General features: G+C 37.6%; 1 protein-coding gene across 2 annotated transcripts; it reads right to left on the bottom strand.

The window, feature by feature from the left end:
• Positions 1-847: 847 nt before the first annotated feature.
• iav (transient receptor potential cation channel subfamily V iav) lies at positions 848-22,951 on the bottom strand. 2 transcript variants are annotated; one of them, XM_076689984.1, is made up of 14 exons: positions 22,395-22,406; positions 20,621-21,794; positions 19,558-19,783; positions 16,224-16,339; positions 14,070-14,306; positions 13,008-13,159; positions 8,156-8,372; positions 7,128-7,289; positions 6,587-6,784; positions 5,396-5,505; positions 4,285-4,616; positions 3,595-3,843; positions 2,851-3,166; positions 848-1,085 (listed from the first exon to the last, which is right to left on the bottom strand). In XM_076689984.1, exons 2-14 carry the CDS (start codon positions 21,443-21,445, stop codon positions 917-919), a joined length of 3,309 nt encoding a protein of 1,102 aa, XP_076546099.1. In that variant the 5' UTR covers positions 21,446-21,794; positions 22,395-22,406; the 3' UTR covers positions 848-916. The 2 variants fall into 2 exon arrangements, with proteins under 2 accessions (XP_076546099.1, XP_076546096.1); XM_076689981.1 differs by having other exon boundaries at positions 20,621-22,951.

Below are 22,951 nucleotides of genomic sequence, written 5' to 3'. Positions count from 1 at the left end.
GAATAACTAGATTTTAAGCATTTTTAAAATATGAACCAAACTCAATTCTTTCGTGTCTTTCTATGTAAAGTGTAGAGGATGTAAAATGTATACCCTTTGGCACGCAGCACGATCTTTTTAATTTGGACTTTCTAATTAACCTGGGAATATACAATCCTCATAAACAGCTACGTTCATCCTAATATTCTGTCTGCTTCAGTAGTTCCTGGAATAATATTCTCCTGGAATAATATAAAGGGAGACTCGTGAAAAGGCGTACATTTGCTGAAACGCATTATTATTCAAATCAAGTTATCTTCTTAAAATTGTTACGAATTAAATGGCACTAATTATCGGATACTTAATAACTCGAACGAATGGTGAAAACAATCCATCTTCCATTCTCTGAAAACTCATCTCTCGAAGCTGTTATGCTTCCATCAAAAACATTTGTCTCGCACGAGTCCGAGCAATTAGCCAGCCACGTTTGTATAAATATTTTTCCACATCAATCTTTGTTTTCACTGTCAACAAGTAGCGATCACTATCAAGAGGAATATGAAAGACAATAATAATTTTAGAAAAACAGTGTAAAATGTAGTAAATGAAAATAATATGAAATTAAAATCTACGTACACTTGGTAGTTGGAAAAAGAAAACAAGTACATATTTCTAGATTTTTTTTATCATTACAAAATTTTTTATTTATTTTTCCAAATCTCTACTGCGTTGTATCCTTTTATACTAAAATTAATTCAGAAGAGAGGAAAATTTTCAAACGAGCATACAGAGCATCCATTGGTTCTTCAGATTTATTATCAAGAACGGAATTTCCTCAATTACCATTTCCGTGGATAGCTTCCGTCGCGTCGCGTCGCCGCAAAAACAACGTCCGTTGTTTTGGCCAACATGTCGAGGATAATATCGTAAAGTTTCGTTAAGGACTGTCCGGCACATTTTCATCCCAAGCCAATATCGTGTTCATGTCTTTAATGCCGCGTGTGCTCCATGGTTCGAGCGGATCGGTGGTGGGCGACGTCGCCTTATTCCGCTCGATCGATTCCCTTCTCCTTTCGCCGGAATCCTCCGTTTCCTTCGGCGATACCCTGTGCATGAATTGTGCAGAACAAGAATACCATTAAACCAACGGTCAATCGGAGAAGCGGCTATGGTTTCGGGAAACTAGGGGAACTCGGCCGCGAACGTAAATTTCAGAAGGGTACAGGAGGATGGGATGCTTGCAAGTTGCGATTTACCGGAAACTTCCTTTCTATTTCGAAACTTTCGTTACAAGAATAATTTTATCAGTTAATTGATTATGTGATAATAATTGACGATAATAATGTCATTCTAATGGGAATTGGTATTAATGTCAAAAAAATTCACCAAATATCAAATAAGACAAATTGTAAGAAAAAAAAAAAACGAGGAAAATTAATTCCATAAATATAGAAAAATCATTTTTATAAAGTGTACTACGTTTTACACTACCACAAAGACATTTTCTCCCTTCATGGTATCACGGCACAATTCCAATATTTTTTTTCTTTTTGTTTCAAACGGATTAATTTTGTATTTGACATACACGAAGCAAACAATTCAATTTGTTTTGTAATAACTGATTGCTTCCTGCGTTTACATTTTTTCTCTCGTGACCCATATCATCCTGGTTGTTCTCATCGTCAGTACTCTTTATCAAATTGTTTCGTGTATGTACAATGCGTAGTCCGATTCCATTTTCCGCGAACATACGTTTGAAAAAGAATTACTACCGATTGATTGATAATTTATCGTTTCCAGCCAATTACAATAATTCAGATTTCACTGACGATGAAATCAGATGCAACAACAACAACAACAACAACAACGGACACGTAAAATCACTTTTAATGTTAACATCGTTTCCCTTAGGGAAGCCTGATTTGATCGCGAGTGTAATTTACATGATCCCATATAAGAACGAAAAATATAAAAACCCCTTTTTAGACCCGTTTTTCCTGATAAAATTTTTGCTATTTTATATAGATCTCTAAATACTCGCCGTTCCTCGAAGCAAGGAGCTCTATTCTTGTCTCGAAAACGTGTCCCAGTTCTTGCTTTTCTTTTTATCAACACTTTCGTGACTTCCACGAAGCGTACCGTTTCATTGTTCAGGTTCGAGGTGTCGTAGCCTCGAACAACGGGGCAGAGCAACGATTAATCGTCACAATGAAATCATTGTATGCAGGTTGCACGAATGGTTGACAGTGTTACGTGGTAAGAGCACAATTCTAGAGAGTTCGAAACGCGATCTTAATTCCGGCCACGGTCGAGGATTTAGATAAAAAAAAAAAAGGGAAACGAAGAGAAGAAGACTTGGAGGAAACGTGGCTGCGAAAGTTCCGTAGAAAATTGCGACAGAGGAAAACATCGACGAATCTAAATGGGAAATCTATGTTCCAATATTGCGTGTTCCACGAGTCTCAACATGTCGACACAATCGATTGTCGATGCTATTGTGCAGCCAAGCCGAGCCGAGCCGAGCCGAGTGTTTCCAAGAGTCTGTGTGACTTGCCACGAACGCCACGAACGCCACGAACGCCACGAACGCCACGAACGCCACGAACGCCATGAAACCCTTTCTGGACGACTATTATGTTGTAATTACTTTTTCAAGCCGGAGCAGGAAATTGTGTGTTTTCTATACTTTCGTTTCTCTGCCGGATAGAGTTTCGTTGAAAGAAGACCGACCTTCGCTTCGGTTTATTTCAATGCACAAGCGAGTTTCATTTGCCTCTTTCCTCTTTCCTCTTACAAAGTTACCGATCATTGTTTTGCTTAGATTTTTCAGAGTTGAGAAGATGTAGAAAAGCTTATAAAATAATCTGATACCTGTTTCTGGCCGTTTTTGGTCGACGCTTCTGACAATGAACTTTATTCCTCGATCCACAGCTAACATCGTTCTGCTTTGTTTGCGACTTAATTGCCTCGATGGATTCGTTTCGACTTTCACTTGAATGGTTCGATGGGTTCTCTTCAGGCTCGTTGCGCAACTGCTGGTATCGAGGATTTCCTCCGTCACCGGATGCGGAAGACGTCGATGACAGGTCGTCATCGGTGCGCCGCGAACGTCTCCGTGCCGTGATAAATCTGCTGTTAGCTGATCTTATTCTACGGAGACGGGCAACCGTTCCTAGCAGGTTGTCGCCTGCGATAAGACGATCAATTTTCTTCAATTCAACGCGACACTTGCTGCTCTATCGATCGCCATACTATCACTTATCTTGGATAATTCTATTTATTTTTCTATCTGATCCTGAGTAGCGTAACGTTTCATGATTTAGTTGGCTGTTTGACTTATTGTTAATTAAGAAATTTTCTACAGTTACCCACTACTGTGTTTTCGAAAATTTCCAAATAAATTATTTTTTATTTCTGATTAGGAGTCTTTGAATTGAGCAATAAATTAAATTTACCAAGGACGCCTTATTAATACAATAAATTATGACAGAAGTTTCACAAAATTAATTGATAAACTAATTCTCCAAGAAACTAACTATCTACTAAATAATATACCTATCAAAGATATTAATATTTACATATACGTAAGAATTACAAGAAAAAATTCATAATTACCAGCAAAATCGTTATCGCTCGATTCAATGAAATATTGTTTCTTCTTGACGATAACTTGTTCCTCCATCGGTATCTTGGTCATCGTGAATTGTTCCAAAATTTGTAGATTTATTTTTGGATTAGCAGGCGAATCAAAATCATTGGCAGCACGTTCCGCTATTTTCAATAGCATTTTAGAGTCATTCGTACTTTCAGAGGCAATCACAAGTTCCAACAGTGGATCCTGATAATTTTCAGTCAAGCTCGAACCTATAAGACAAACAAGTGAAAATACTTGGAAATTTTTCTACCTCCAATTTTTAATGTGATTACATGCAAATAGTAGACACTTAAAAAATTCAACAATTCCATGTATTTATTCTTTTCATTCTAATTGTAAAAGAGAGAAATATAATAACAAGTACAGTATCGATCAAAGTAAACTTCTCTAATCGTAAGTAACTTCTATCTTCTTAGAAGAAACTTATTTTCAAATGTTTATGAAACACTTTTTTCTCGCTTGTAAATGAGAATACCCTCCGCATTGCGGTGCTTCGGTGCCAAGTGTCTACATATGTATAGGAGATTACAAGTGCTCAAATATTTCGGGTTTTTGCGTTGTTAAAGATGCATATTTTAAAAAAGTATAATAGATTGATTTTTCGAAGCCCGATTATAAAAAATTTCATTATTAACAATATTTCTACTTACTGTTCGCATTCTTCAAGTTCTTTTCCTGAATATCCACAGCTTCGTTAAATTTCTTATCAAGCTCAGTTTTACCATTTTCTTGCTTGTTCACGATCTCTGGAACGGATTTCCCTATTATCGATGCTTTATCTTGATTATCCGTTGTCAACTTTGTTTGTCCATCATTGGCAATTTTTGCTTTCGATTGTTTTACGTCAATGTTAGTTGGAATCGATCCAGTGGCAGTGGAGATGTCCAAGTCATGGGCAAATGCCATAACGTCCAAGGCTGCTGTTAATGCATCCCCGAAACCAGCAGTCACCGCTGATACCCCAGGCTCGGCTACGTTTGGACTGTAAAAGCAAATAAAAGAAAATTATTTTCTTTCTAAATCACTTTTAATATATTAATATCGACAAAATTAGGGTTTTCACAATTCCTATTTCCCTTATGTCGCCATTTTCCCAACGGATGTCCACTTTGCTCCATCTGTACATGTTAATTCACTTCTTTTTTTCTACAATTATTATTTTCTACAAATTCCTATGTGCATAGAGAACATACGTTCGTTGATGGTACTGGAATTCTTGAATATTATCATTTATTTTTTCATTCTACAAAGTAGAATAAAATAATACTACAATATAATTGATTATTGGTTCGATTCTGAGAAATCTATTCTCTACTATAGTCAACAGTTTTATTGTTCCGCATTTACTCTGCATCTCGGTTAAAGTTTCCAGACCATTCGGAAAGTTAATGTTGCTAGAAGTGGAAACGGGCAAGCAATTACACAGGTGATAAAAAGCATCGTCGTGGTACGCTCTGAATCATCCCGTGCAAGGTCGACAATTGGAAATTTATGTTCACGATGTTCATGGACATGTGGATTCCACGAACAGAAAAATATCGGTCTTACATTTCTAACTCTAGAAGTGATAATAAGTTTCTTTATATTTACAGAACAAATAATAGCATAGTCTAATTGCAAATATGTTTCACATTGATATGTTTAAATCAATGCTTCACAGATTATCTCTAGAGTCTAAAAAACTATCATAATGTATGTCAATTTTAAAGTATAAAATATTTAAAAAAAAAAAAAAAAAAAATATTTTAGCAGTATTATTACCTTGCTCTAACTGGTGTAGAAAAGGAAGCTCGACCCCACATTACACGTCGCAATTCTTCTCCTGTCATTCCGCGTTTTCTTAACTCGTTGATTGTTACTTTTCCCACGCGCTACAAACATAGAAAAAAAAAAAAAAAAAAAACAATGTTATACCAAAGGTTACTTCAAAAGTCTTTACACACTTTTTGAGCGTGTTTTTTTGAAATTTAAATTCTTTGATAAACGTCTACATTTCTGCATAGATATTCTGCAAGTAGACATAAAATGTAGGATGAGTAATTAAAATAAGACGGTAAGCTTTCCTAGTTTTTAATATGATATCGATCAATTGATAAAAAAAATGATAAGAAAATATTTAATTACGTAATAAGGTTCACAGAAAAATATTCAAAGATTTTTAGATTAATCTAATAGTTTCATTGACAATCGAGATGTCACAATATTATCTCTCTAATTATTACATCAAAGATTTACAAATCAACAGCATACAATAATGGAGAGTACACAGTAGGTAATTGACGTTTACATTATTGCAGAGAAGATTCTATGGAAATAATTAACATTATTCGATACACGGGAGTACAGCTAATTCCAAACGTTTACTATTTCATGCGATTGTTCTATTCGGTATACAATAATACCGTCCTGATCCTATTATAACATTCTCGTTTGAATTAATCAAATAGATAATCGTCTTTGATCGGGAGTGTCTCCTTCAACCGTTCAAATTTTGACTCTTTCAAAAAATATGTAACCTGTGACTTGTTAAAGGATTTATAGAATGATCTGCTAATCCTTCCTTCTAGAAATTAAGAATTCTCTTTTTATAAAATAAAAGATTCATAATAGCTTCTTTCACACATTATACAAAAATCTCGGCCTTCAGTAAATCCGGTTCCATCCTGGGCCTGTTGAAAGACTCGTCAAGAAGGCTCTCTAACAGGACGAAAAGCTTAGGATACAAGATCGGATTAACTGTGAAGCATAAAGAGTAGCCGAGATTTTTGTCGAGAAATGATGCACGTACTTACATGCCGAAACGAACCAGAAGGTTTTAATAAGTGTAGGAAATTTTTTATTTTTTATTTTTTATTTTTGATTAATTCTTCTTTTTCTTTCTGATTGATTGATGTCATAAAAATTGATAAATTTCTAATCGAATGGTACTAATGTTAAAAGAAAAAAAATTACCTTCCAATTAGCCACAGCACCTTTCCGTTGCTTCGCCTTCGTCTTCGATTTACTTTTAATCACCAAAACGCCGCGTTGCTCCGATGCTGGGTTGTTCGGGTCATCACCAGGCCCCAGTTTAATACTGTATTCTTGCAAATAATTCTGTGCATCCTTCTGCGATACCGCTCTCTCCAGGGAGACCACGATTTTCGCCCACTGGAAGCAGTTAATAAACTCTAATGATTTTATCGAACGCTCTAGGTTTAGAATCTAGAAGAAGGAATGAAATATTTGTGAAATATTTCACAAAAGAAATATCAAAGTATACGACAGTGTCTTGAAAACAGAAAATATGCCATTTCTGAAAATTCTATGCCATTTCGAATGAAAGAAAACGAAAATTGGATAATCTAGATCACTACAACTGTTAATTTCTCAATTTATTGAGGAAGGAGTTTCTGTGGAATCGGCACAAAGTAGGTGGACTAAAGATAGCAAACAATTTAACACGTTAGTTCCCGAGATCAGCAGTTAATTATATCGTTCAGCACATATTTACTTGCTTCACCCACTCCTTCTCGCTTTGCTCAATCACGTGCGCGTAAGTGTTACCCATCATGGCAATTAGCATGTTCAGTAGTAGTATAGGTACCAATACCATGAATATAGCGAACACCATCTTCGACAAATTCGGGTACGTGGTGTAGCTGAGGTCTGTGTACTGAAACAAACAATTATATTATTTTCTTTACTATAAATTAAATATCAAAAATAACACAAGTTCGAACTTTTCTAATCTATTATAATCTATCAATGAAAAATTTATTTGTAGTAAAGAAAATTTTTCTGAAGAACAATTTAATCTGAAACATTTGCAAAACTATAAATATTAATCTTTTTCTTTTTCTTTTTCTTCAATTAATTGACTGATTAGTTTCTAGGATATAATAGTTTCACAACTGTGAAACAGGTATAGCATTCCTTGATACCCGAGCGATTAAGCAGCTTGAAAAATAAAGTGCATGATGCAGCGATTCGGGAAAAAAAAATCGTGTCACGAGCAAGTGCGGCGCGGCCATCAGAATCGTTTTGTGGATTTTCGACCGGAAATTCGAACGCAACCACGTTCCTCCGCTTTTTAATTCAACACATTTCACTAAATTGTTAGGCGAACCGTAAAACCGAGCAATGATTTTTAACGGATGTTTCGTGAATGTTATTTACAATCCATGTCCATTGTGAAGATGACCATGTGTATGTACATACGTATGTGTACATACACACGTACCTACTGTAATTAAAATAGTCAACCGTTTTTTAAATAGAAATTGCCGACTTCAAACGAAAATAGACAATAAAGATACATATAATTTTATTATTTTTAACATTCATAAAACATTGTTTTATAGTCTGATTTACAATTTCAAATAGGAAAATGTAAAAAGAGAGAGAAAATGGTGGCGTAGTCGTTAAAATAAGTAAAAAATAACGAAAAGTAAAATTGTAAGGGCAAAATTCGAATTCGAAGGGCTGAGGGCCTGATACGGCAACACGGGGAATAAAAGGATGATTTATAGTCGGGCTTACGTTATAATCGCCGAGGGTTACTTGAAACAGTGCCATCCATGTGGAGTGATAGGAATTATAGAGAGATGATTTCACTCCTGGAAAGCCTTTGTACAAAAAGTAGAACGACTGGCAGAAACCGAACAGCACCACCATATAGATTATCCCGAAGGTCAACATGTCGCCGGTTATCATGCTGTAGACCATGGTGACGAATGGACCGGTCAGCCGGATAGCGCTTTTAAAACAGTGAAACGATGTGCGGTACAGTTCAGAGCTCTTTTCGGCCAGTTTTCAGAGGTTACGCCCCATTTCTCCCGCCCGCCTCGAGGACTAACGAAGGCCCTCGCGCGGGGCATAGCGAATGGCGGGAGGAAAGGGGCGTAGCCTCTGAAAATTGACCGAAAAGAGCAGTTAATTCCTATTTAAGAATTTATTATGAAATCATGTTCATTTTAGTTAGAGGTATCCGCGTGCATCGTGCAACAGATATCGATCCTTCGACGTATTTACTGTCAGCGAACATAGTCGTGCCATGGTCGTCCAATTCAATGGTGATCCGTAGGATAGGAAGGCAATGACTGGCATCTGCTTCCGGAGTATTTACATAACGCGATTACAAATGCAACGATCTTCTAGCTGCTGTCGATGCGAACGGTTTATTACATTTCCAAAGGGTTAAACCTTCCTAACTGACGCTTCGCACTGCCAATAGGAATTTCCTATTGCATAAATTACCTTATCCATTAAAGCACGTTACAATTTTCAATTAGAATTTTCATATTAAACTACCTTCTGTGAACTTGTCGCCGGTATACATAGATCTGCTTATTAATTTAAGTCCACGTACGAAATACCGTCGAAATGCAGCTCCAACTTTGTCATATTAAACAGTAAAAAATATTTTACACACGTAACGTTACTAAGAACTTGGTTGCAAGGATTTTGAATTGATGTTCTTCTAGCAGGATGGATGCAGATCCCTTTCTGACAGATTATAAACATTTTGTCAAAAATAAAAATAAAGAATAATATCAATTCAATAGCTGATGTTATTATACATATAAGAAGAAACTTTCAATAAAGAAAGATATTATGCATGGACATATATTAGGCATTAAAGTTAATCAATCGAATGGCATTTGGTGGTCGCATTAAATTCCAAGGATTTCACATTAAATTTCACCACAATTATGTTCACCATAATTCACGGCAATTGCTCTATCACCACCAGCACCGTCAGGCTATAATTATCATTTCTTCCAACTAAAGATATCCAGCGAATTTTATGCTAAACCAGTTCCAGTAAAATTCACTAATATTAGCATTCTCATCATTCCATGAATCATTATCATTATCAAATAACAACTTATCCAAATGTGAAATTCATGTTTTTTCCACTACTCTACAATGGCGATTTTTTTCTTCATTTTTCTCCTTTTAAGCTGTGTGTCAACCAGATTGAAAGAGGAGAGAGTCGCGGAAAACCAATCGAGAAATGACAGAGTGGAAGAAGCATCGATCGAGCTACCATTAAGCGGAACGACAGCTCGGTCCCTTCTCGCTTCCGTTAATCGATCGGTGACCTTATCTTGTCAAGAGTTACCGACGACACTCATAAATCTTCGCTTTTTCCCACTGCTAAGTAAGTTCAAGGGAAAGTACAGTCACCGTGGAAAATAATAAAATCGAAACAATACCAGTTCGGGTACACCGGCCGTTGCAAGAGCATTGTATTTCTTTTTTCTAAAATTCAACTACATATACGATTTAAATGTTTTAAAAATGCTGGAGGGACTAATGTTTTTGTTGTTTTAAAAAATTACTAATTTTATTCGAGATAAATAAAATTAATTAAAAATAGATATATGATTGTCCTGATTGGGTATCTATCACGTTATCATCGAATGGTTCGATTTCGAGGAAGGATTTAGATTTAGGGTTTGCATTGGTTGTAACAAGCGATCCACTGTTTGGAGAATCGGTTTAGTTCCACCAATTGCTGGACTATAGCTTACAAATCTGAATTAGGTTCTTGGATGGTAGACATTCGATTCATACCATACCTGGTTATGCTACTATCTCACTCGTTCTCTCGCTTTCTCTCGCTTTCTCTCGCTTTCTGAGGATTATACCTCGTTAGGCTTGTGAATCTAAACTATGCGGGTTTGCATCTCGAGAGTAGATGAGCCACAATAATTATGTTCGCTTCATCTGGCTATAATTAGAAGTCTAGGCACGATGCTTTCGTGCCGACGAATCTGAAATATTTCCTCGTTAGGTAAGTGGAAACGTAAGCAAATTGTTATACATCCAAGTTAATTATTTTATTAGAATAACTCCTATTAAATATTAAATACCAACTTACATATTCAGTATTTTGAAAAATATAAATTTAAGAATACTCTCTTTCACAATTTACATTTTGCGAGTTGTGTTTCAATCACAGACGAGGAAAAGTTTTCGAATGAAAAAAGAAGAAAGGAAATCCAGAAGTTGTATTTAATAAAGCATCGATCTGCAGTCAAATTTCGTGGGAAATTAATCTAAGGCACAACGGATAAGGCACTTATTGCCAAGTGAACGGCAGCAGTTATGGAGGACAAGAAATCTGGTGGTGATAGTTCGAAATCCTTTGAGGAATTACGCCCCTGTACGTGTAACTATGTTAACCTTCAACCGAGAGCTCGAGACAAAAGAGGAGCCTGATGGATACTGGTCCAATAAATAAAATACTTTTTATTATGACATTATCATGCTGGATAATGTCATTCATTTCAACCCTTATTACGTTCAATTAAACCCGCACGCTTCGCTGAACGCCAGTTCTATCCTTTTTCAATCACATCGAAATTCTAAAAACGTCCTCTTAAATGACGAGAATAAAAATTTAATAACAATTTTATTAAGAGTATAACAATTATGAAGCGTATATCGCTAATTATGATGTCCTTTTTATTCGAATTCCACTCGATCTCGGAGACGTTCGTCAAAGTGAAGTTCGGCTTGAAATCACGGCAGGAAGGATAGAAAAGAAAGTCGTCGTCTACGAGCAATGAAACGTAGAGACGAAGAAAGAGGAGCTGAAAGTTCTGCAGTAATACCTGCAGGAAAGTGGCCATGGAAAGGACGTATTGCCAAGAGAGGCGTGTGCATGGTAATGCGAAATAGCCGGCATTATCTCGTCGTAAATCACGTAAAAAAGAGGTTTGAAATGCGGAGGCGCCTATCGTCTGTCCGATTATTATAAATGCCTTCCTTTTTGCTTCACCGGCAAACGGATTTAACGAACGGAATTTCATGAAAATTCCCGATTTTCTATTCCCGATTGATTGCCGATGATCGTTGTACATCGATCGAGCAAAAATGAAACTCTCTCATCCGTCTTGCTTCGAGACAAATGAGAATACGACAAATTCTATGAAATTTTGTTTTTTTCAATTATATTCAGAATGACTTCTACGAATTGGCAGGTGTAAAATTTAATTGAATTGGATTTTTGTCGCGTACGCTTTATCGTTGAAACGTGACCCATGATGAATTCAGGTATTTTGCGATGGTAGACTCTGATAAAAATTTAAATTGATGTATTTAAATCAGAAATTTTACGTTTCATGTGCGATTGTTTTATCTGCGAAACTATATTTTCAGTAATTTTAATGTAGATTTTAGATATAGGTAATATAGTTTTGTTTAAATTTTATATTTCATTGTGGAATAAATAATGGTAAAGGTGATGGTAAAGGAAATAATATAATAACTCTATATAAAAGTATATCACGATTTTTGTATAACAGCGACTTTTATAAGGTTTAAAAGTCTAAGTTGCAAAATCAGGCTCTACTGTAGAAAAAAGATTCAGCTGAAAATCTTTATCTTAACGTAAGTATAAGATTTCTTCATTTCTTCGCGTGAGGTCGCCAAACGTTGAACCTTAAAATATAGATAAGCTAAATTCCATGTTTTCGTTTTCAATAATACAGGAAAATAATTCTGCTGAAAATTCCTCTCAAATTAATTCTGATAAATAAAGTAGTTTAAAAATGTTATTTAAACTTTGCATCGCTTGCTAAGCTCGAATTATTATAGTTTCCTGGAAACAGAAGTAGTTTGTCTTCTTGAAAAAAAATTAGGACGTACAATAAACCGATGTTACGTGTCCAAAGCACATAACATTTATCGAGCACTCTTTTATCACTCTTCATGAATATTTCTATCGTAAGTTCGCAAGCTGCACCGACGGAATTTCGAACCCGTACTTGCTCATTAACCGACGTGTTGTTAACAAAAGCTACAACGCTGTTAATAATTCATATTTTATTAATGAAACCGGTGTATCAGATGAATTTTCACTTACAAACGCGGCCTGGTTAATGAAACGGACACACATGAATATTCGATCGTTAAACGTTATCATGGAAACGAGGTGTATAAGTGTAATGATCAAATAATAAAACGCAAAGTGTGTAAATCTGATGAGAGAGGGGTTCATGGGTATGTATTCAATAATCTTTAGTTACACATACTATTCGATAGCCAACTTATACAACTTATATGTAGATATTTTAAAACTAATTGTAAGAAATAAAAGAAATAAATTAGAAATAAGTTTATTTGAAAATGAGAATGTATGTAAATAAATTCCAAACATATAATTATTTTAAATAATAATACAAAGTAAGAAATAAGTAATAGTAATAGCTAATAAAACACACTTATGGTATTGGAGTGGTAGTGACGACCACACATGAGGAAAAGGCATCTGCATTTATTATTTAATATTGTCAGAAAAAAGTCAGCATTATAAAAATCTATAAAGGATTTGTGAGAGTAAGTAAGAGTAGAATATTGATCGAAAGTAGAGGGTACTTACCCAGCGAAAAACATCAAAAGAAACCAGGAACCAGGTACAGCAACGACGAGGATCGCGTCTTCGGCGTGCCTATTCCCGGCAAGACGACACGGAATGCACGCGAGTATCAGCAGGTTGCTGATCAGGAATATCAGCTTGGCAGGCTCGTGACTCTGAAAGGCAAATGTGCAAGTGAAACGTCAGAGGTGGCGCGTATTCTTGCACGCTTTACGGTCTCCCGCAGAGGAATCGATAGGCCATGAAATTCCGTGGCAAAGGGAATGCATCGCAAACGAACTTAATAATTTAATCTCCATCTTCCACGCGACATTGTGTTTTAATCGTTCCGTGTCATGCTATGATATACGCTCGTGTAAAGGATTACAAGAAAGATATCGACGCGTCCATTGTTCTGATAACTTCATTCTTACGTTTTTCCAGAAAAAAATCGAGCACAACTATCAGATTTTATTTTATTCTTATTGTTAGTGTAATTATATTGTAAAACTATATTGTAATTAATCAAAAAGGTGTGAAACTTTCTTATTGTTAGATGTTAAAAGTGTTATTAACGATAAAACAACCATTTGTGGATGGATCCAAATGTATCCTATGATACATTTAGTAGACAAAGTTAAGTCAAACAATGATATATTGTCACAAATATACCATCTTGTGACAATAGGTAATAGGTAATAGGTAATAGGAACTTTTATAAATTCTATGGTGAAATTTGTGAAATTAACGAATTTATAACTACTGAAAAAAGGCGGCGTACAGCGTGTGACACGCGATAGTATTGTTACGCCTTCCCTTCACCTCTTAACGATAAAGTTCTGTAGCCCGCTTAGAAAGATTTATCGTCACGTTATTTATTACAAAGATGTTTAAAAGCTGAAATCCAAAATAACAATAAATCGTTACTATCAAGTATTTTAAACATAATATACGGTAAACCGAGGGTGGTAGTAACAATTTGATTTTTATTATTAGAACACGATATTACGCAAAAACTATTACGACTATAATGCAACTTAGACATATGGAAGTGACCGATAAAAAAGTAAAGCATTGAAAAATTACCAACTGTTTCAGGAACGACAGTAAACCAATGTTGATGATTTCACCGCCTAATTGGACCAGAATATAACTCAAGACGCCTATCACCGTGATACACTCGGCTATCGTGCGAGCAACTTCCGTTATTTCTTCTGGCCACTTCATAAGAGCAGTATCGACGTTTGAGGGCCTGAAGTAGACAGCCAGGGATAACGATGTCAGGTGAAATACCAAGATGATCAGACGCTTCAGGAACTGTAACTTTTATTGGAGAACGGTAACATCGAGTGATATGGTTGCTAGCAGTACGAGGGTCAATAATTATCCGTACTATTTCTATAATTTATTAGAACAACAGTGAAGAGAAAGAGTCTCAATTATAATTAGTGCACTAGCAAAATTCTATGACACTTATTCCTTAAAATTGAAAATTTTATATTGATTTATTTTAGTTAACCGAAACGGCTTTTAAAATGGCCGTATACAAAGTTAACGGAGCGTAAACGCGTAGAATTGATTAAAAAATTCCGTATTTAAATACTGCCAGCTGGATTTTTCATGCGAAACAATGGAAATAATATACTGCACCCTGTGACGCGTGTATTAGTTTGAAAATTTTCCCTGTTGAAGACAAAAAGCAGAACTCCTGTTCGAGCTAATAAAAGACATAGGTAGTAAGTATGTAGGTATGTACTTGGCAGTTTAATTCGATTTCAAATTTTTTTTTCATTTATTTGTTTCTGCTGATGATAAGCTCTAATTTTTGTATTGGAATAATAATTATATTAATTTGAAAACCCTGTATAAGTACAACAGAATATTATAATGTCACAACATCCATAATGAATCCCAGTTATGGTGCTAATTATGGTCAGATTCAGACCGCATACAAGCGTCAAATGACCAATTATACCGTGATATTGTACACAGAGATTAGCACAATTTTAGAATAATTAATCACTATGCACATTGGATGGTAACAAGCCGTTGCGATAATCCTGTAAAGAGTGAAGAATTTATATTGAATATCTGCCAATATATTTTCATGTATTAATTAAATTTGCACACCCTCGATCTCAAGACACGAACCGTCGTCACTGATTCGTACAGAACACTATTCTTTGCATTAAATCGTTCACTGCAAATGTATGAACGGTTTAAGGACATCTGCTCGTTAACCCTTTGGAGGTACGGAACAGCCCATTGGAGATACGGTTATGACCGCAATCAGTTGAACCGTACGACATCGACGAGCATCTTGCCGAGATCATTCAGAGATTACCGATATCCTGGTGAATACCCAGCCCTGAATAGAGATAAATCGCTCGTGTATTCAACGGTTGTAGAAAACGGTCCGTCGCGTCGCGTCGCGTCGTCGTCGATGCTACTCGATCGTCCTCGCGTCGAGCACACTCGGATGACAATCACTCCGTCATTCGAACAGTTCTCGATGTCAGTCAATAATCGTTGAAATTAATTTGAAATGCTGCTGGGTTAATAAGTACACGCGATCAACGTTTTATGTATGCTCCTTAGCCCCCCAGGAGTGATTAGAACGTACGATTGACATATGATATGCATGTCAATTATTATTGCACGTCTACTTGAAGGATAAAAATATTCGATAGGATGGAGTGTTCGATACATGATTGATAATTATGTTAATTTAGTGATTAATTGGCTGTCAAATATTAAATTATATGTGGTAATCGATAGAATTAATTAACAATACTATAAATTGCTTGCATAATGAAATTTTATTACTATTTTATTACTCAGAATTTTGGAATTCTGAAAAATAAATAATGCAGTTAAAAAAGTTCAAGCCTTATAAATAATTTTGATTTAATATATCAGATTTTGGAAAAAACAAGCCTATTTTTCAATTACCACGCATCGCGTTTCATCTATTATCTTATAATTAACAAGATTAATATTTTCCCGGTGCAATTATATGACAAAATACAATTAGAATTTTCCTTGAATTTACTTGGTAGACGGTTTATTATAGTAGGATTTGATCGGAGAAATATAGTTGATGGCTGAAGGATTAATGAAGAAAACTGTAGCATCTCCACGCGCGCGCGCGAGAAAGCGCATTCTGTTCGAAGCAAAGCAATGAAAAATGCCCGCAAAGGAACTGAGCGAGGAAGGATATCGTCACGTGGGCGCACTTACCCGCGCGAAGGTCTTCCATTTTTCCTCGAGTAATCGCTGAATAATACCACCGTCCAGCATGTCCAAGTGCTCCTCCTTGGTACCGTTCAGAATGATAAATAGCGCAGAGTTCCAGTCTGAAATAGAAATTCGGCGGGGACCGTTTCAGGTTAATGGAACATCACTTTACGCTCCACTCTGCCGCGATAATTATGGGTTTTACATTAGCGGCTATATGTATATACATGTATTAGATGCACGAGTTTCCGCCAGCTTTTTCTGTAACCATGCCACGTGCGGTGCTAAACTTTCTTGCATGTAAAGATAAAAGTTTACGTGGCTTCCGTACCGGGAAGAATTCCTCGGAATCGTTAATCCACCAGTCCAACTTGCCGCGAACCACCGAAAGTCAACTAATGTTAGTTCGATGTACTTGAATTCTCGTTGAACACATACCTAAACGGCTTTACCGGTAATTACTGTTTTATCAAAAGTTGTATTAATGTAACGAGGGATGAACTTTTAGAGAGTGAATCTTTATCATTTACGACTATTAAAGTCAGAGTTAACTATTTACTGTTGCAATAGTTTAAGAAAAAAAAAAAAAAAATTTTTTTCTTCATTATTACAGTGGCAAAGAATGGACACCTTTTTCGAAAGCAAACTTTCGAGACACTTTAAGCCACCGTGAAAGCAGCTTTGCCTGGCTCGACGGACGGCTGATTAAAGAGTCTGGGAAAACGCGATCGAGCCTTAGAGCATCGCGAAGAATTTCACGCCGTGAAACGAATCCGACGATCGCGGCATACGCGAAACTTCGCCAAAGTTACCAGGGAAGTCAGGTGAACAAGGTTCGATAATCAATACGGGGAGTGACACGATTCAAAGTTCATTGCCCGTTGTTCGATATTTGTCAGCTCTCCAAATCTTCTACACCCCCCGCTACGTCCTCGGTACCCCTCTGTCTCTATACATTTATCGTGTATTTATCGATGAACGGATGCAATATAAATGCGTGGGAATCGAAGACCGTTTAGAGCAGATGCACTTTCGGAAACGTTACAAATCAGCGAATACTAGCAAATGGAGCACAGACGGAACGTATTCTATGTATACATATAGGTTAGAGCGGTTCAGAGACCATAAATGAAAAATTAATCATCTTAAGATTGCATCCGAAAAACGTGAATTATTTTTTAATATTTCACTCTTACCTCCCTAATAGGTGCTATTAAAAGACACATCTCATTCAAAAAAGACGACGCAGATTTATTCTGACTTCATTTACGAGTAGTTTAAAATTGGGCACTCGGTGTAGGTACTAACCTATACTCGTATTCCAAGAAAGCACGATAGTCTTGAACGTTTAATCTTCAATTTTACGTGGTATACTGTTAGATCGGCGGACAGGGGACCCGAACTTTGCGCAGACGGCGAATTTACTGGAGTACATGGTCGTTACCGCAACTCGTAATTATATCTAACTCTAGAGCAGCCTCTGAGAAGTTTTCCCTGACGGTCTAGTGGCTCTCTTCTCTCCCCACCCTCTCTCTTCCAACTATTCTGGATCTATGGTGATGACCAGTCCGCAAAAACGGACGTTCAACCAAAGTTGAATAACGATTTGCCTTTGCCGCTTCGCTAGCCGCTATCACTGATGATCATCCCTAAGTGCTGTGCTCGGATAATTATTAACGTTTTAGCAGAGGCGGCCATCCGTGTTCCCCATAATCGATTTAAGCTATCTTTCCGAGCTTAATTCCATCAGGGAACATCAAAAGTCGATAGCTGCTGATATAATAGAGCGGTAGATTGTATCAGAAACCTCTGTCCCCATCAACGCACACGCCCGATGGATTTTCATGGAGGAAGTCGATGGCAAAGTGGCGTCAGAAAATTCATCGATCAATTTAATCGGTATTATCGGTTTCTTCATCGATTGTCACTGAACGATAAGTATTACTTTCATAAGGCACTTTCACTGCCCCCTTGCGCAATTAAATTAATATTATTACTGAAATTTTATAAATTATCTTGACCTAACCTAATCTAATCATTAATGACCAGAAGGGTCGATCAGGTAAACCTCTAGCAGAGGAAAGGTGTTGCATTTGCTCTTCTAAGCTCTCGTCTAAAATCAAATAGAAATGAGATAAGGATGTGTTCCGGTAACTTTACGTTAGCTTGCGAATAAAGTACAGAAGAATCCAGCAGAAACAAAAACGCGAAAGAAGAGAAGAAGCGAGGAAAGTGTGGATTTTGGTTATACTGGTTTACCCGCCAGGCGGGTTGGTTGGCTAACTAACTAACGGACCCTGGCTGGCTGGCTGGCCTTGGCTTACAGTAATTAAGCATACCCGTAGAGGGGTGCAAGCCAAAAGTTCACCCCCTTCTGATATACTCTCTCGGCTGAGCTATCGGTGAATCCATCGGATGACATTCGCGCCGTGCTGGCAAAGACGGCTATGCTTGGGAACGAAGAGAGAGAGGTGGGTGAAAGGATAATGGATTCCGAAACTAAATGAAACGCGAGCACCCGACTCCTCGTCCGCGGCTAATCTCGAAACTTCGTTAAATGGCCGTAATTGCATCCTGCAACGACCCGCTTTCCCTTGTCTTCTTCCTTCTTACCCTTCGTCCTCTCTTCATCCCCCAGCTAGCAATGTGGAACGGGTTCCTGTCGTTGCACAATCTTCCAGGCATCCTTGCTCTCAGCTATGAATCACCTAAACGTCGAGAAAACTCGTCGATAGTACGCTTTACACGAGATACGACACGAGACAATCGGAAATTTGGATGCAATTTCGCGAAAGTCCGATTGCCAACCCCTTTAGATGCAGATCGTAGTTAAGCTACGCGACGCCTTTCTGACGGAGATGAATTTCATGGAAATTAGACGACGGGATATTGAGCTCCTCTTCGATAATGTATAAGATATGAATCCTACTAATCTAATCTCTTGGTAAACAAATTTAAGTCCCACTTCGGCCCTGAAGTTACAGACAGATTTATTAACCACTCGATCCTGACTTTAGCTGAATTCTTTCGGTGGTTTGACCAAAAGTAAAGAAGAAAAATTAAGCAGTTGTGTAATCTATTAAATAAATGATCAATTCATCATATCTGAACTACATTCGTCAAAGAAACGTCGATCGTAATTAGAAAAAGGTAGGGCAATTACGTAGCATTAGCGAGTGTACTCGGCAGCGACTTAAGGCCAGTTAGCGGGTCCTAACAATTATGCGAAGACACGTCACAAAGTGAGTGGCCACTTGAGCGTGGCTCGTGAACAAAGAGGCCAGGACGACGACGATTCTCGAAAGCGTGTAATTCGATTAGCAGCATTACGACGTACTTGTTCTGCCGTCGGGTAACAGCGTGTCGAGTGCATTGAGGGGGTACGCCGAACAGGTGATATTACTGTAGCGCCAGAATTCTCGTGCAGACAGTTCCAACATCTCACGGAAGACCTCTGCACGACCCAGCTGGCAGGCGAGCGTCAATGGGGTCAGTCCAGCCGCGTTCACGATCCCATTGCGAGCTGGAAGCTTCGGATGTCGAAGAGCATACCCGAACATATCCTGCGTTAGACAACCACCTTTTTACATATCAACTTTCCACGCTCTTCTATTCTTTTACCATGAATCGAAACTCGTCAAGTTTTAGTCATCTACTAGTCTTTTCAAACAGACAAAATAATAATATATCACAAACAATAAATTTTATTAGATACGGTGTAACAAATACATAAGCAACTATGTAGTAATTTAATAAGGTTCATAAAAAACATGTAAACCAGGTTCAGACGTTGCTACAAAGCTTTGCAAAATGATATTGAACCTTTGCTCTTTGATCTTTCTCAATCAAGGTATTGTATATCAGGTGTCACCATAAACAAAGCATTCTCGTTGCTTAAAAAATACAGGTCAAAGTACTTGAGTGTGATATTTTATTGCCTACGTGGTTATAAAACATCCATTAAAATGAAGGAAAGTAATTAAAAACAATTCGAAACTCTGTTTCTAATTACTGTTACAAACTTTGCCTTGATAAGCTACTGCATTATGTTCCATTATACCATACACAGGTAACTTTCCATATATGTATAGGTACTGTTACCCTCCGTATAAAAATAATCGAATCTAATAAGAAAATCACGCGGTTACATAAATTATTCAAAGCCAAATACAGCAAATTGAAAATAATAATATGAAAAAAGATTTTAATTTGATTAAAAATGATTATTTTATAAATTTTAATAAACACTCCTGTAAAAAAAAAGCAAAGGTTTATCAGGTTTTATTTTAATTAAGTATGTATGTAACATAGGTGCATCCCTTAGGTGCAAGGTTAAAAATAGGTTAGAATAGGTAATTTGGTCACGAAAATATTTCAAGCCCATTGAGAAAAAAACTTACCAATTTATCACAGACTACCACCATGTGTAGTATCATATTCCCAAAAGAATCCTGCTCGTCAGGATCAGCGCCGGAATCGAGGAGCAAGTTATAAACGCTCTCGTTCGCGCAGCAGGCAGCCCAGGCGAGAGGATACTCTCCCAAGTAGGCTAATCCCTCGTAATCCGTATTCTTGGCCGGGTTCATTCGTTGCTGGTCCCTGGGTAGGAAAAAAGTGCCGATTGCGCGCTGAGAAATAATCGCGCCCGCTTCGACAAGGTCTTGCACCAGTTCGTTATTATTGTACGCGATAGCCAGGTGTAGTGCACTAGCGCCGAGGTATTCCTCGCCCTCGACCACGTCGATAGCCAATCGTGGAAAGCACTTGAGGAGGATACGCGCCACTCGCGTGTGTAACCTGCTATCGCATATGATCAGAACATGCAAGAGGGTCTCCCCTAAGGAGCCTCTGTATTGCATCTGCCAGCATGCCTGATGATCGTTCCATTGTGCCAGAGGATCGAGCCGTGACAAGGAAGCTTCTATCGGAAGTACGACTTGCTCGAGGTCCCGGAATTTCCAGCGTAGATACTCCGCCCGATTGATCACCTGGCCCTTCCCGTCCGCGTACATCAGTACACCGAACTGTTCCCTGATCAATTTTTCCACCTCCGGTTGGCCGCCTTGATTATACGCGTCTATCAGTTCGCCACTCTTTTTGTAATTCGCCAAACGATATAACAGACATTGGTCCTCGTCGCTCGCCTGACTGATCACACGGTCGAGGATCGAGCCAGCGTCAACTTGGCTACCGCGACGACCTCGACAGGAGCAGACACCACCCATTCAGACATCCCTCTTTAAGACTCTGTCACTGACGTTTGTCCACACTCGATCCACTCGTACGCTTATCAGCCACCAGCCGAGCGAGATCCTCCTCGAGTGTTCTCTGCTCTCCTCAAGAACAACGACGATTCTCCCATGTTTGAACGGTAACCCTCCTATGGCTAACCACGATCAACTCCGTGCGGAGACGGTCCTTGAGATTCCATCAGGCCGACGAAAGGTGGCACACAGGTGGAACAGAGTTTTCAGGCTATAGCAACCGACAACCGGCAGGCAGGTAATCTATAAACAGTGCCTGGCTCCGGTAGACACGGTAGGGTCACTGGGTGATGCCTCAACTCTTACATCCCTATACATAGAAATTAATCTTTTTCTTGGTACATTTATTGTTAGCAAAAGATAGTTTTTGTTTTTTCCACCTATTGGAATTTTACACGTTTATATTTTTAAGAAAAAAACTGTATTCCTAGAGTGACGGACAAATATTCGTTCCACTTTTTGTTCGCTCGACCTTAGCACAGATCGTGACGTCTGGGTATATGTACTCGTTCAACTTTAAAACCCGATTGGAAGCGAATATAACAACGAAAACTCATTCTCAGTTATAACTTTAAAAAGAAGCAACTACATATGTATATTGCTTTCTACAATTTGAGATAATAAATAATACATATTAAACTATCCGAGTTACTATACAAATGAAAGTAAAATAATTTTCTTCAGAAAACTTTATTTCCAATAAGGTATCTTTTATTGGCAAATGTCTATGTTTGACGTTAGTAACGAAAGGGTTAAAAGTAGCCGTAATCGCATCAGAAGAAGACTCATACCCGCATTTTTTCTATGTTTATTTCAAGAAAAGCTGTATTGAAGAAACGGGGAAGAGCACACGTTTCGAGGAATACGAAAAGTTCACCAGATTGCCGTAGCGGAATACCAATTTACTTACGGAACATATGTAACATCCTTTTTGATAAGATCACGCTTCTGGAAAAGGGTGCATGTTATTTTCCTCGAAAATATAGAGAATCAATAAAAATAATGAAAAATCCTAATAATATCAACAAGAGGGGATTGCACTTCAACCCTACATGCAACAATCTTCTTTCACTTTTTTAATCGATCAACTGACCAACTAAATATTAATTACCGATCACTGATCTAAAAATACCGTAAGGCATATCTCAAGACACATCGCTATCAGTGGATCTTTCAACTTGACATCCAGAAGTCATCCAGAAGTATTCGCTGCCACTGTCGAAACATTGTCGCCGCATGATATGTCACCCCATGTGCCGGGCGTCAACAATGTGTCGATAGCATGACTATCTATCACCACCACCCATCAAAATAATGCTGAGACCACACACCGTGTGTGTGTGTCCATATTTGATTAATAAAAGGAACCGCCGAATCGATGACACCAGGAAATTCTCTATAAATTCTACGACTTTAATGCAAAAACAATGAGCCAATTATTTTCACGAGAATAAGATCAACTGTTTA

This window comes from Osmia lignaria, chromosome 2, assembly GCF_051020975.1.
Source record: "Osmia lignaria lignaria isolate PbOS001 chromosome 2, iyOsmLign1, whole genome shotgun sequence".
Classification (NCBI taxonomy): Eukaryota; Metazoa; Arthropoda; class Insecta; order Hymenoptera; family Megachilidae; genus Osmia; species Osmia lignaria.
The sequence above is the reverse complement of the archived record's forward strand: the minus strand, read 5'-3'. Positions and strand labels throughout refer to the sequence as shown.